At 39.7% G+C, this 14,512-nt stretch overlaps 1 protein-coding gene across 1 annotated transcript in view; it reads right to left on the bottom strand.

Annotated features, from left to right (window-relative positions):
• The window catches only part of PTPRM (protein tyrosine phosphatase receptor type M), a 777,217-nt gene that overhangs the window by 278,286 nt on the left and 484,419 nt on the right, over positions 1 to 14,512 (bottom strand). The window contains 3 exon segments of the mRNA XM_080821527.1: positions 49 to 151; positions 3,100 to 3,301; positions 13,358 to 13,467. Of these exon segments, the coding sequence (XP_080677653.1) occupies positions 49 to 151; positions 3,100 to 3,301; positions 13,358 to 13,467 (415 nt within the window).

Here is a 14,512-nt window from a genome sequence, read left to right as displayed (position 1 = left end):
TTAGCGTCTGTGTCTCTGAAGCCAGCCCACCCCTCCTCTACTCAGTACCTGACAGGCGCGCCTCGGCTCTGTGCTGGTTTCAGCATGACTGTCACCGTGTTGTCCGTTTGATTCAAAGGGGTCTCGAGCTCATAAGCCGGCATAGAGGGCGCTGGGGGAAAAAATGTGTGAGATGGGAGACTCGTTATTTCTGATCAATCTTTTCAGTTTTCCTCCTAGTTCTGTTTGGAAAGAACATTAAGAACACAGTGCACTTCAACTACAGCTATGAACCGACCATGGGCGGCCTCTGTGTATATACCTTATACAGAATATTAGGAATTGCTGCTAAAACCAGTATATGTCAACTTCTTTGATCCTGAGTTCAAGTTGGGAGAGAGTATGAGGGGGCTTGTGAGGTGGTACTAATTGTCTCTTGATTTGCATTCTTGCTGAATGGGTGTAGGTTAGCTTGAGAACATCCATCAAGTTGGGCACTTAAAATGTGTATACTTCTCGGTAGGTATGCTTTTCTTTAGAAATAGCTTTAAATGCATATTTAAGAAATAATCACTAGGATCATAAAACTGAATATTATAGCTCTCCCATCAAAGTCAAGATGGATTACTCTGTATATGCCACAGATGCATCTAGAGATCTGAAGAAGACTGTAGAAGCCAGAGAGGCTTGTTGAAATTAGTGACCACGAATGGGCTGTCAGGGAGAGCAGGAAGGTGGAAAAGATACGGGAATTGGAGTAAGGAAGGCTTGGTTTGACTTTCTGTTGTTTTGTTTTAATCAGTGTAAGAGCTTAGGTTCATGAGTTATCTCTGGATCTTCGGTTTACCCTTCTTTCAAAATAGGAGAAATTACCCTCTAGGGTTATTATGGGAATTGAAAGAGATAATAAAGAGTGTCAGGTAAATATAATTCTACCAATGTTCATTCTTTTCCCCCACTTCAAGAGAATCCTATTTCCAAGTCTATTTCCTGGCATTCTTTGTTTTCTAGATTTGTTTAGTCTTCTCATGTGAAGACAATGATAGAGTTCTTCAATAATTTTGTCATTGCCATGGACTAGATGGATCAAAGCTGTGATGTGGGGGGCACGTGGTCTTTTTAAGAACCACAGGTCTAGGTGACTGATGAGAACACTAGTGATCTTTTTTTTTTACAAATATAGTTTTTTGAATCTCTTACATATAAAAAGCTTTTATGTAAAAGGCACGGGTTATATCTCATTTCCATTTATTGGATTTTCTCAGCATTAAAAATTAACTCCAATTCTATTAAAAATTAACTCTGATTCATAACACAGAATTACATTTTGTATAGAGAATAGTTCTTTCTCTGAGGTCCATGAAAGTAGAAAATTGGGGCCCATAAACTGTAATTTTCTTTGAACTATAAAAATCAAATAGTTATTCTTGATGAGTCTGTGCAGGCTAACTAAAATGTCAACTGTCTTTGTTTTGGGATAGAACTATAGGAACTTGGTAGGCTAACAGTGGTCAGAGTCATATCAACCAGAATTTTTGTATAACAAGAAATGGTAAAAATGAATTCTTTTTTCTAAAAGAACATCTTCTTTAAGATAATACTCTTTGAAATATGGTTTCCATAGGGGGAAAACTACCAAAACAAAGAAGGCTTAGAGATACACATACTGGCACACATTTCCTCTTCAGTCTCCATCATAAGTTAAAGCACCAGATTCTATCATCTTAATTACATCTAGGTTGTCAGTGCACTTGATCAAGATCAGAGAGGGCATGCATAGAAAATTATGACTAGAAGCCAGATTTTCTGATTCCAAGTCTAGTGGTCTCCAGAGATGTAGGACTAAATGGCATTTTCCTAACGTCACAAGGACATCTTCTTCTTCTTCCAACTCTCCATGTTGTTATTACCTAATGTTTGCTATAAAATATCAAGTGTATGTTGAACTTCGGTTAGGGGTTGAGTTTGTGATCATAAACAGTTGAGTTTGTGCTCATAAATAAAGTCTTATATGATGAAAAATTTCCCCTCAAGTTATAGTTGCTTAAAAACAAAATTCCAAATCTCCCTCCCTCAAAACCTAATTGAGTGCTTATAGTACTTTTTTTTTTTTTTTAGATTTTATTTATTTATTTGAGAGAGAGAGTATACAAGTAGAGAGAAGGGCAAAGGGAGAGGGAGAAGTGGACTCCCCACTGAGCAGGGAATCCCCGCCCCTATATGGGGCTCGATCCCAGGACTCCAGGATCTTGAGCTGAGCTGAAAGCAGACACATAACTCACTGAGCCACCCACAAACCCCTATAGAACCAAAAACTAGAAATGAGGGACAATAGATAAAATAAGGCTAAATAAAGGTGAGTATTTCCCTCACCAGCCTCCTGCTCATCTTCCCCTAACCAAAATAGGCAAGGTCAGAACTCAAATACTTCACCACTCATACCCAAAGGGGTAAAATGGGAAAAGGAAATGTCCATGGAATTGTGTTCATTGCTATTATATATCCCACAGCAGATGGCAACTCCATTTCCTCTAGTCTGAAGCACAAAGACATTTTCTGCACACTTGCACATGCCCAGAACTACTTCTCAAATTATGTCTTTGGCTGGATTGCATAACTGAGTCTCTACCAGCAAAAAGCTGAAGGCTGTAAGTGTCTGGGACCATCCCTCTGTCACTGCAGAGGACGTGCAACTATGAACGGTAAGGGTCCCAGAGAAGGCTCATCCTTCTGGGAGCAGACTCCATATAATGCTGTCTTTCCGCTGAGCACAAAATCATTATGGCTCACCACAGAGATCTTTCCAATGGTGCTGCTCTGGTAACTTGTACCATGAAAGGGATAGGAGCATGCAGACCAGAACCCTTACTCATGCTCAGGTCCTCCAATCCCAACTGACACAACATGGCTACTTGCCAATGCGGCAGGATCTTAAGCTTCCAAATTACAAGTATTTGCAGTATCTTATTCCATTCCATGAGTCTGATTTTCACACATGCCCAAGTGCTCATCTGAATACAATGGGTCAGTCAGGGTGAGCTTTGTATCCTTGACATTGGGGATGAAAAGGAACAAAAACGCTACCTCTGATGAAAGACATAACTCACAAAGGTATAATACCTGATATTTTGGTGGTGAACTGATTTGTGGCTGGAGGTCCAAACCCCTTAGCTGTGCTGGCTCGGATGGTGAAGGAGTACGTGGTCCCCGGATACAGTCCAAAGAACAGAAAATGGGTTTCATTCCCCAGTTTTGAAACTCTTCCACTTTGATTGGATAAGTCTATTTCAGGGTCAAAGGAACTGACTGCTTTGTAGGTGATCTGCAGGAGAATAAGAAAGCGATAACGTGTCTGGAGCAGGTGCACCGGGATCGCATCTTTATCCAATAAACCCCTGTGATGTATGCACTGTCAGATGCTTCATGATAAGCTCCTCTACTCACTTAGACTCTTCAAATCCTGGATCCAGTGAAGGGGCTCAGGAACTCAGCCAAAACTGCTTTGAGTTATTACTTTTATAGACAGAGGAACTGAAAGCCAGTAGATTAGAACATAAAGGATGAGTTCAGGTTTAAGCTAATACCTTGAAATTGTTTGCTTTCAAAATGTCACTTTGGAAAAACTACATTACAGTTGGCTTAAAACAACATCACAAAATGTACAACTAGTTTAAACAGATAAGGACCGTACAAGGGTAAGGCCTCATCTCTCACCCAGGGGCCAGTTTGATTCTGCACTGAATAGGAGTATTGTCTACTGGGAACAAGGGTGCTTTTAAATGTTTTCATCAGGGTGGGCAAAGATATCTCCTCTCACAATAAATCCCAGACACGCGTCAGGAGCTCCTGATGGTGTGACCGTGGTGCTCATGAACGGTCGTATTTACTTCTTTTTCTTCAGAGCCACGCTGTCCGACAGGACTTCCTGTCATGATAGAAATGCTCTACTCTGCACTCTCATGGTAGCTACCAGCCACAAGTGGTGACAGAGCCCTTGCAATGTGGCTCGTGAGACTGAGGCCCTGAGCATTTTATTTAATTTTCATTAACTAAAATTTGTATGTAAATCACCGTGTGGGACTAGGAGCTGCCATTTCTGGGTATGTTGCTCTAGAAGGTTCTCATATGTTTGCCACTTAACAGGTGTTCAAAGCACATTGGATGCGTCTGGAAAGTGTGAAAATAAATATATCATAGGTGTCTTTAAATTTGCCCTTTCAAATGATTTTTTAAAGAATTTTACTGTAAGTAGTTCATCAACTATTCACGAGCGCACATTTTAGTGGTGATTACGAACTTCTACTGGTTGTAATGACATAATTTTTAAATGTGCCACATCAAAAGTTTTAAATTGCAAAACCGAGCACTTTTCTTGCTTTTAAATAGGTAAACTTCCTTATAATTTATGTGCATGAACACTAACACTGTTATTATACGGAGTGATAATTGACATTCTTTCTTCTTATATTTATACCATGTCATTATAATTAGGGGGACCTCTCTGCGAGATTATTTAGATTGAATCATCTAAGCTTTGGCAAGAAAATGTTTGCTGTATATATTAATCACTACAGTGCACACCACTCTCAGTTAGGCGGCATATCTGCCGTTAACCCTCTAGCTGATTTCCCTCACAAGGTTATTCTGAGTCGAGAGACAAGACAGCGTCTCCCACCTGCTGCTCTGCGAGGAACTTCAGCATCGGCACCACCGTGTGCTTCGCTGTCTACTTAGTCCTCATTCTGACGCTTCTAGAGAAAAGGGTGGTTCAGAGAGAGTAGGTCTAAGCTGTGATGGCATTTTCGCTCCCCAAAGTTTATTCATTCATTCATTCACCCATTCTAAACACATTCATTGCCTGCCTCCGGTGACCCAAGCTCGGTGCTCTGAGCTGGGATCTCACATGGTGGGGGAGATATGAGACCTGTCCTGGAAGAGGTAACAGGCTGATGGCGAAGTACAGACACAATTCAACACCTATGATACAGTCTTCATAAATGAGGACGAGCACAGCCCACCAGGGCTAGATACAACTCCTTGTTCATCTCACTGCCTTACTAAAAACTTTAATGGGACACACTTGTATAGGAGACAAAATCCAAACACCTTACCTTGGGGTTTAAGACCTGCAACGTATCTCTGAATACTTGACACAAGGTCATTAAATCACCTTCTGCCCCGGTCAGGGGATAAGGATTTTCTGTACCACAAACACAGGGCTTTTCTGACACTCCTTGGCTCATAATCTTTCACCTGCCTGGAAGGTGATAGTGCCATTATGACCCACTTTCTCTCCCTGCTCAGATTCACTCATTCCATTGGAATATTGATGGGGTGAACACTGACACCGCAAGTACTGTGGTCATTGGGTGGACACAGGCCCTGCCTGCAGGTAGCTCAGCATCTGGACTACAGTGCGTGGAGCTGGGAGAGATTCAGGAAGTAAACTAAGAATTTGAAAATACTAAAATTCAGTAGATGAAATAAACACGGTGCTAAGACAAAGAATATTATAGGCAGAGAGGGCTACATGCTCAGCCACTGGGAATGATTGTGGAAAGGGCCACTGAGGAGCTGATAGTTAATCTGAGGAGACTGGGGGTGCCTGGGTGGCTCAGCTGGTTAAACGACTGCCTTCGGCTCATGTCATGATCCTGGAGTCCTGGGATCGAGTCCTGCATCAGGCACCCTGCTTAGCGGGGAGTCTACTCCCTCTCCTCCCTGCTCCTGCTCTCTCTATCTCTGTCTCATTCTCTCCAATAAATAAATAAAATCTTTAAAAAAATCTGAGGAGACTTGAACTTTGTGAGAGAGCCTGCCATGCCAAGAGTTTGGGAAAAAACAGCAAGAACCAAGGCTGTGAAGCAGGAGTTTTCTGTGCACAGTTAGTGGACAGAAAGAAGGCCTGGGTGACTGTGGCCCAGCAAGCAAGGGGAGTGTGGTCCTTCGACCAGGGTCTGGGGGAGTGGGTGCGGGCCATACCACACAGTGCTCTGTACCCTAAGATAAGAAGCATGGATGGATCCAAGGGGGAGCCTGGAACATTTTAAAGCATGAAAACCAAATGATCTAATTTCCCTTATGAAAAGCCCGCATTAGCTGCCAGGGGGAAAAGTGGTTTGTTGGATGGAGGCAGTTAGGGAAGGCAGGGAGGCCACCAGGAACCACCACAGAGACCACAGGGGAACCTTCAGCACCTCTGACAGTGCCATGGTTGGGAATACGGTGAGCACGGCCAAGAGAGCAGTAAATGGAAAGAACCGGCATATTTGAGAGTCAAACGGACAGAAGTCAGTGATCGACTGAATGGGGGTGGGGGGAGGAATGCAGGATAGGTTCCATATTTGGGGCTTAAGCAAAAGATAGCCCTGCTTGTTGAAACAGGATGGAACGAAGGAGCAGAAATGAACTCCCAGCCTGATACCGTGCACACTATGTCCACAAGCCAGCACATAGTGTGCACGGTATCAGGCTGGGAGTGGAGAGGTCTGGCCCAGAAAGAGAGATGTGTGGGTGATCGGCATTGCAATATTATGGTTTAGGAATGGGTGAGGTCGCTGGGGAAAGGATTTGAGAGAGAACACTGACATTTAATATAATCAGTGGTGGGGGAGGAGAAACCAACAAATGAACCAGAAAAGCCAACAGAGAGAGCTGTCATGGAAATCAAAAGAAAGAAAAGGAAAAAAGTGTCTGAAGAAGGAAATGCTTTCAAAGACACTGGGAGTTTAGGCAAGACTGGAACAAAGTGTGTCCGTCCGCCATGTCTGAAGCCAGAGCTCCCATTTCCTTCTCTGCAAAGCTTCCAGGACAAGGCCTAACCATCACTGGCTCAGCTGAATGCCTGGTGTTGTGGCTGTGTTCGTGCAGTTCACCTGGTGAGACATCACGGTGTGCTGTGAACGCTCTCGTGTGGTCTGAAATCATGGCTTAAATATGCCAAAGGAAGTGGAACTATTCACCCAAGTGCATCTTCCTTCTGAGGAGGGACTGATGTCTGACTCTTCTTTCTGACCCCACAGCGATCCGTACATATTTGGCATTCAGTATATATTTTCCTCAAAAGGCTCCCGGGGAGAAGAGGTGTGTGCATGCACTCACACGTGCTCTCGCTAGGGCAAGTAGGCTGTTGCGGCCTCCATTCTGACCATGCAGCAGAAAGCAAATGCTGGAGCAAGGGGCATGTTGCTCCACGGGGGCGGATAGCTTGGTATTCACCTATCACCATGGTCATGCAGGATAAGCTGGACGGGGGCTCCGTCACGGGTCTTTCGCTCACAGCCCTTTGAGAATTTGCTAAGATTAATAGATCCTCTCTCCCGACCCCTAAAAATGCACATACACACTAATGCATGCACTCATAACAATTATGGACTCTCTCCCTCACTATTTTTAAAAGATTTCGTTTATTTATTTGAGAGAGAGTGTGTGTGAGAGTGAGTGACGGGGGGAGGGGTAGAAGGAGAGGGAGAGAGAGAATCTCAAGCAGACTCCATGCTGAGCACGAAGCCCGATGTGGGGCTCGATCTCACAACCCTGAGATCATGACCTGAGTCAAACCAAGAGTGGGAAGCTCAGCTGACTGAGCCACCCAGGTGCCCCTCTTCTCCCTCTCTTTGAACAAATCCCTAACAACCAAGTATGTTGTATATCTACAGACACAAAATGTCAGAAAGGTCATCGATCCCTCTCAAAGCCATCCAGAGCCCACTGATCCCTTTCAAAGCCATTCCAGAATACCAGGAATAAAAAACCCAGCTCCTCAGGAATAGGAGCTATCCACTCTAGAATCCACTGTCTGTGGGAGAGTGGAGGCTCCATCTACGTATTATCTGAGCGGTTGTTCTAAAGGACACGGAGAAACACCTCTATGCTCAGACCCAAATGTACCATGTCCTTTTGGCATTTACTTTTTCATTTGTTCATTAAGAGCCTATGAAGTGCCAGACTATAGCAAAGCAGCAGGAAACTCCCAGAAGGAAAGTTTGGGACTGCTTCCATGCTTGCACTGGATCACTGGCTGAGGGCCAAGAAAATTTTGATGCAGTCTGTGTGAAGAACACTGATGGGGCGCCTGGGTGGCTCAGTCCTTAAGTGTCTGCCTTCAGCTCAGGTCATGATCCCAGGGTCCTGGGATCTAGTCCCACATCGGGCTCCCTGCTCAATGAGGAGTCTGCTTCTCCCTCTCCCTCTTCCCCTTCTCTCCCCCTCACTTGTGCTCTCTTTCTCTCTCTCCCAAATAAATAAATAAAATCTTAAGAAAAAAAAAACAACAACACTAATGTTCCACATTGGGCGTATGCAGTTTTATGGGATGCCCCAAGTCAAAAGCAAACTGACATGCAAACAACATAGCGGGGGATTACATTTAGGTGAGATGGGATCAACTGTTGCTTATATTGGATGATTTCTGATTCATACATAGATGCCTGAAATTTTCTCAAATTACCTTCGCTTCTCTACTTATAGCTTCAAGTTCTGAAGAAAAAGATTCATAAAGAACCAAAATAGAATAACATGCAATCTTTGGCCAGAAAGGGATTAAGAATCTTCTAGGGAGTGTGAGTTGATTGGAATTTCAACTAGTGTTAAATACAGTCCTTTAACGGAGAGCCAAGGAATCAGAGGAAGGAATAATGAAATCTGATTTCTGGGGAGGAAGAACCTAGGATACTTCAGAGAAAAGTACAATATTTAGATAAAAAAACTGAAAGAGAGGCAGAAGTCCCACAGGAAGAGACAGGAGGGGAGAGCATCAGGAGGAAAGAAGGAAATAAGCCAAAGCAGGTGGTGTGATAGTTCAGAAGGTTTTCAGAGAAAAGAATATTCCATATATGTAGCTCATTAAGTTCCAGGAGAAAAATATTGGGAGATGCAGTAATAAATGAGTTGGAATTAGATCACGGCAGGCCTTGAATACTGAAATGAAACTTCTTGACATGGCCCTTAAATTCTACTCCTTTCTACACTCTTCCCTATCTCAGTCAGTAGTGCTTAGTTGAGCCTAGTTATCCAGGCCCAGGACCTTCAGGGGTCTTTAAACTACTAAATACCCCCACCAGTTGACAAATCCAGAATATTCTACTTTGCTATGTGCCCACAACACTGCATTTTATGCTCCTCACACATTAAAGTGATTTGCTTTTGGTACTTATTTCATTCTATCATTAGTTGTTGTCAGTACTGTTACTTCTAGCAGAGAAGGGACAGTATCTTTTATACTTCTGTCTTCTCCCCGTACCTTTTACACTCTCTCCCTTCATACACACACACACACACACACACACACACACACACACACACACACACATATATATATATATATAAAATTTAAATTCCAGTTAGTGAATATACAGTTTAATATGAGTTTTAGGTGTACAATAGAGTGATTCAACACTTCCATACATCACCCAGTGCTCATGATGACAAGTGCCCTCCTTAATTCCCATCAGCTATTTAACCTATCCCCTACCCAACGCCCTTCTGGTAACCATCAATTTGCTCTCTATAGTTAAGAGTCTCTTTCTTGGTTTTCCTCTTTTTCTCTTTTATATATATACATATAATATTTATATTACATATATATCCTATATTAAATATATATATTTTTAAAATATTTACATCATATATAATATAGTAAATATAATATATTATGTATTATATATTATATTTATTTTAAAATATTTATGTATATCATATACATATAGGGAAAAAATATATGTATATATATATTTTCCCTTTTTGTTCCCAAAGCTTGTTGATGGGAACATGGCCAGGAGTCTGGAGTTTATTTACTAGGCAATCAAGAGCCATATAGAGTTAGTGAGGTACAATGAAAATACTTGGATATCTATCTATCTATCTATCTATCTATATATACACCCCTTTGTATTGGAGAGTATTACTGGCTGATAAACTTCTAGAAATAGGCTTGATATGCAATGTTTAAATTTTGATAGGTTACCCCAATTCACCTATGTAAGAGATGCAAAATGTATGTTTCCATCAACAGTCTATGCACACGTGCATTTGCCCACATCACTGTTTAACACATATTATAGAAACCTAAACTTTTTGTAACACTTGCTTTATTTCCTTTCTGAATCATTAGTAAGGTAGGATAGGTATCTTTTCACTTAAATGCAACTTGGATTTTTTTTCCTATGAGTTGCCTCCTCTTTTTCTTTGTCCAGTTTTTCTAATGGAATACTTTGTCCATTTCTTAGCAATCTGTATCAAGTCAGTTTAATGTGCCCAACAGCCCATCCACTGTTACAAATTTTGAAAATAATTTCCTCAAGTCTTCTGTCCGTATTTAGACTTTCCTAGTGCTATCTTTTGTTGTTCAGAAGTTTAAATTCTTATGTAAGTAAATCTGTCAATCTTTTAAAATATAACTTCCAGGTCTTATGTCAAGCTTAGTAAGATACATTACAGAAATATCTTCCTCATTTTCCTTATAATGTTCTAGTAGCTTAACTTCTGTGTTTAGAATGTGAATCCATTTGGTATTTTTTTTTTTAATGATGTGAGGTAGTTTCTTATATGGCATATTATTCTTATAAAAAATGCTGGGTTTGCTAGCATTTATTAAATTTTATCGATCTCTATTCATAAATAGAGATTGCTTGCCCTATAACTTTTACCTTGTAAAATTTTGGAAGGTCATATACCCAGTTGTTAACTCTGAAAAGTGAAATTGGGAAGCGATGATATTATGTTGAATACTTTTGTACTTAAAATATTCTTTCAGAGAGCAATATTACATTTCTAATTTAAAAAAATTAAAATTTTGATCACTGTTGAGGAAAGCTGTATTTATCAGTCTAGGTTTTAGGCAGATGACTCTGATAAAAATAAAGGGCTAATCAAAAAATGAAACAAGATGGGACCAGGGAGGGAGACAAACCATGAGACTCTTAACCTTACAAAACAAACTGAGGGTTGCTGAGGGGATCGAGGAGAGGGTATGTGCTATGGTGAGTGCTATGAATTGTGTAAGACTGATGATTCACAGACCTGTACCCTAAAGCAGATAATACATTATATGTTAATAATTTTTTTTAAAAGGACTGATCAAGAGGTAAGGGACCAAAAGGGCTAGATTCTGAACAAAGGTGGGGAAAACAGAAAGGAAAGGCTAGTTCAAGAAGGTTGAAAATGGTTGTCAGGGGAATGAAAAGGAGAGGCAAAGACTAGGACCAGAAGAATGCTTTAATGTTGTCAACTGCCATGACTCCTGGCAGAAAATGATGATGTTAGCATTTCCCATTGCCTAATAGATAAAGAGAACCTGAAAATTATCTGAACCCATAGCATATTCATGTACAACATCTATAGCATTCAACCTGTTTTCTCTTCTCTCCTGCAAAAACGAGCCAACTGTGTTTCCTATCTTAATGAAACACCTGTATCACTTGTTACTAAGTTTTTCTCCAACTATAATAATTTACCTCACTTTCCAGTTTTTACCTATAGTCAAATGTGATTCTATGACAGAATACATTGTCCCTAAGGTTCCTGCCTTTTTTGAGGGGACAACTGTTCTCTATTTCCTTAGCATGATGTCAGTAGCCAGAGACGATGGTCCTCCGGAGGGGACCAAGTCTGGTTCAACATCAGTCTTTGTCTCCAGAAGGAAGCTGGGCCTATCACTGACTCTCGCTCAGGCTGAGCATGGCATACAGTGCATCTGAGCTGAAGAAGAGCTCCTTCCTGAGATCCCATCTAAGACCTATTTCGTGAACAGAAAGGGTTTCAAGAGAGAGAAAGATTTGGTGGCGAGAAAACTTGTATTTCATCACCGAAGCCTGATGCACACATTTGACATTTTCCCTTTGGTACCTAGAAAAATAAACCAACCTGCTCTACTTACCTAGATCTGATTTTTAAAACCCTGATTTACGGCACATTCAGGTATCCCCAATTATAATAGCATTTAGGTCAGTGTTCAACTGGGAGACCCTGGCTGCTGAATTCAGAGAGATTAACAGATTCCTCTTTTGAATTATTATTTCTATTGTTTTTGTACTAAAGTTACTACCCAAAGATGAATGTTCAGTGGCATTAAGAAGAATGAATCTGGCTATCATTTTCTGTCTGTCTAGATATCTGCATGTGGCTTTTAGGACAGACGGACTTATTTCTTGGCACTTGACACTGGTTCAAAGGTTGTTATCTTTTCTAGGAAAATATTCTGTTATCCTTAGGTAGGAATCTCCAAAACCGAGCCCAGAAAATGGTCGTGGGCCCAACAATATTAACTAAAAATCTGATCACTGAGAAAAAAAAATGAACTTGTTTGATGATAACACTTAGTTCTTTCAAAGCTGAGCCACAGATTTTTATAACACTGAATTCGTTTACAATGAAGCCGTCCAAGGAACAGCATCAATAACTTAACATGAAAATCAACTTTTTCTTTTCTCTTTTCTCTTATGTTGTTTAGCTTTCAATTAAAAACATTATTTTTTGCATCTCAATACCAATTTTCTAAAGGTGTAAGGAAACATAAATGTAAGGCTAGTTGGGTCAGGGAGGGGGTTTACCAGCGATTACTGTCTGACAGCTAATCTGCTCAGTCTTTTGTCAGTAGTTCTGAAAGGTATTCAAGCAGAGGTTCCATAAGAGGAATTGCCGTGATTTTTAGAAACCTAACAACATATAATTTTGTTAAATTTGCATTCAAATAAATGCTTGCTTAAAAAAAATGCACCTGCTTGTTTCTATGACAATAGGCACAGTGAAATGATGCTCATACCGATGTGATGATGACTGTCACTCCCTGTTACTGCTGTTATTTTTTTTCCTTGAACAATTCATCAAATTCTTCTCTGCTTTCTATCATTCAATCATTTGATATGCCTCAGTAGACAAAACTATGTCAAGGAAGTCTAAAGGATGTTTTGCTAATACTAAGAAACCAAAAGACATTATTCTATTGTTACCCCTGAGACAATGTCTATTGACTTTGCTAATTGGATAATCAGTGTTCTTCTATAATTCAGGAGTAAAATATTTTATAGCTAGCAAGAATAGGACTATGTGGTTGCCTCCTAATCAATGTACACTTCAAAATACTTACTGTTTTTAATACGGGTGATTTTTTTAATACCGTGTTGTGTCTTTACATATAATAACATATAGTCTAGAAACATCCAAATCATTATAAGCATACTTCCTGAAATGACACATAATTGAAAAACCCGGGTTTTTTTTTTTTTTTTTTTTTTGCTTCTATGCAGGAAACATTGTAACTCTCAAAGGCATTAAATGTCTTAAAAGACATGATGCCATTATGCATTTTTAAATACTAGACAGTTTAGCTATCATAGAAATAATAATGAAAAATTAAATTACTAATGAAAGTATATACTACCTCGTATAAAGTGATGACACCGTATGTTTGAATTGGTTCTCGCCATTGAAGAAATATCTTCTCTTCAAAAGTACTTCCTTGGATGGATTCAGTAGGAACAGCTCCTGGCACTAGAAGGGGGTGAAAAATCAATAAATGTTTGAAAGACTCCCCCAAATTAGATTTTCCTAGACATATTAGGTTTTTCACTCTCAATTGAGATATAAGATTTACTAGTCCATAGATACACTTAGTTTTCTTTTAAAACCATTTTGGCCACACTGTCCTTATAAAGAAAATAGTCTCATCACTCTTTTCTTTAAAGTTTGAATCAACTAGACGAAGCTCAGTAATCACCTTTTAAATGAATTTTTACATTCTTCAGAAATAAAGATACAGAGCAATAAGAATTCCCACACGTTGCTTATGAGAGCAGAAATGGGTACAGCCACTTTGGAAAATAATTTGGTAGTATTTAGTAAAGTTAAAGAGGCATGCATCATATGACCCAATAATCCTACCTTCAGGGATATTTCCTAGTAATATTCTTGCATGTATGTACCAAGAGACATATAGTAAGATGTCAACATAGCTTTTTTTTTTTTAAGATTTTATTTATTTAACAGACAGGGATCATAAGTAGGCAGAGAGGCTGGCAGAGAGAGAGAGGGGGAAGCAGGTTCTCTGCTGAGCAGAGAGCCTGATGTGGGGCTCGATCCCAGGACTCTGAGATCATGACCTGAGCTGAAGGCAGAGGCTTAACACACTGAACCACCCAGGTGCACCGACATAGAATTTTTTAATAAAAATAATAATTTGGGGACAAACTGAATGATTTAATAAATTGTCATAGTCACATAATATAACACAAAAAAGACTGAGTATAAATGACAGCTATATACATTATCATGGATGAATTTTATATTTATAATTTTATATTTTTATATATTTTACAGTTATATTAAGTGACAAAATTATGTGAAAGAAAAATGGATATGAAGTATTGTACTGACATTTAATGTATCTATTTAAAATGCACACAAAATAGATATTCTAAAAATATGTGATATAGATAAAATAATATGTAATAATAAATATTTTTAAAAAATTTTATTCATTAATGATACAAAAGACTTTGGGAATTTTTATGCCAGTTTTTAAAACCTGAAATATGCA

The sequence above is a fragment of the Martes martes genome (assembly GCF_963455335.1).
Source record: "Martes martes genome assembly, chromosome: 13".
NCBI lineage: Eukaryota > Metazoa > Chordata > Mammalia > Carnivora > Mustelidae > Martes > Martes martes.
This window is presented reverse-complemented; position numbering and strand designations above follow the sequence as displayed.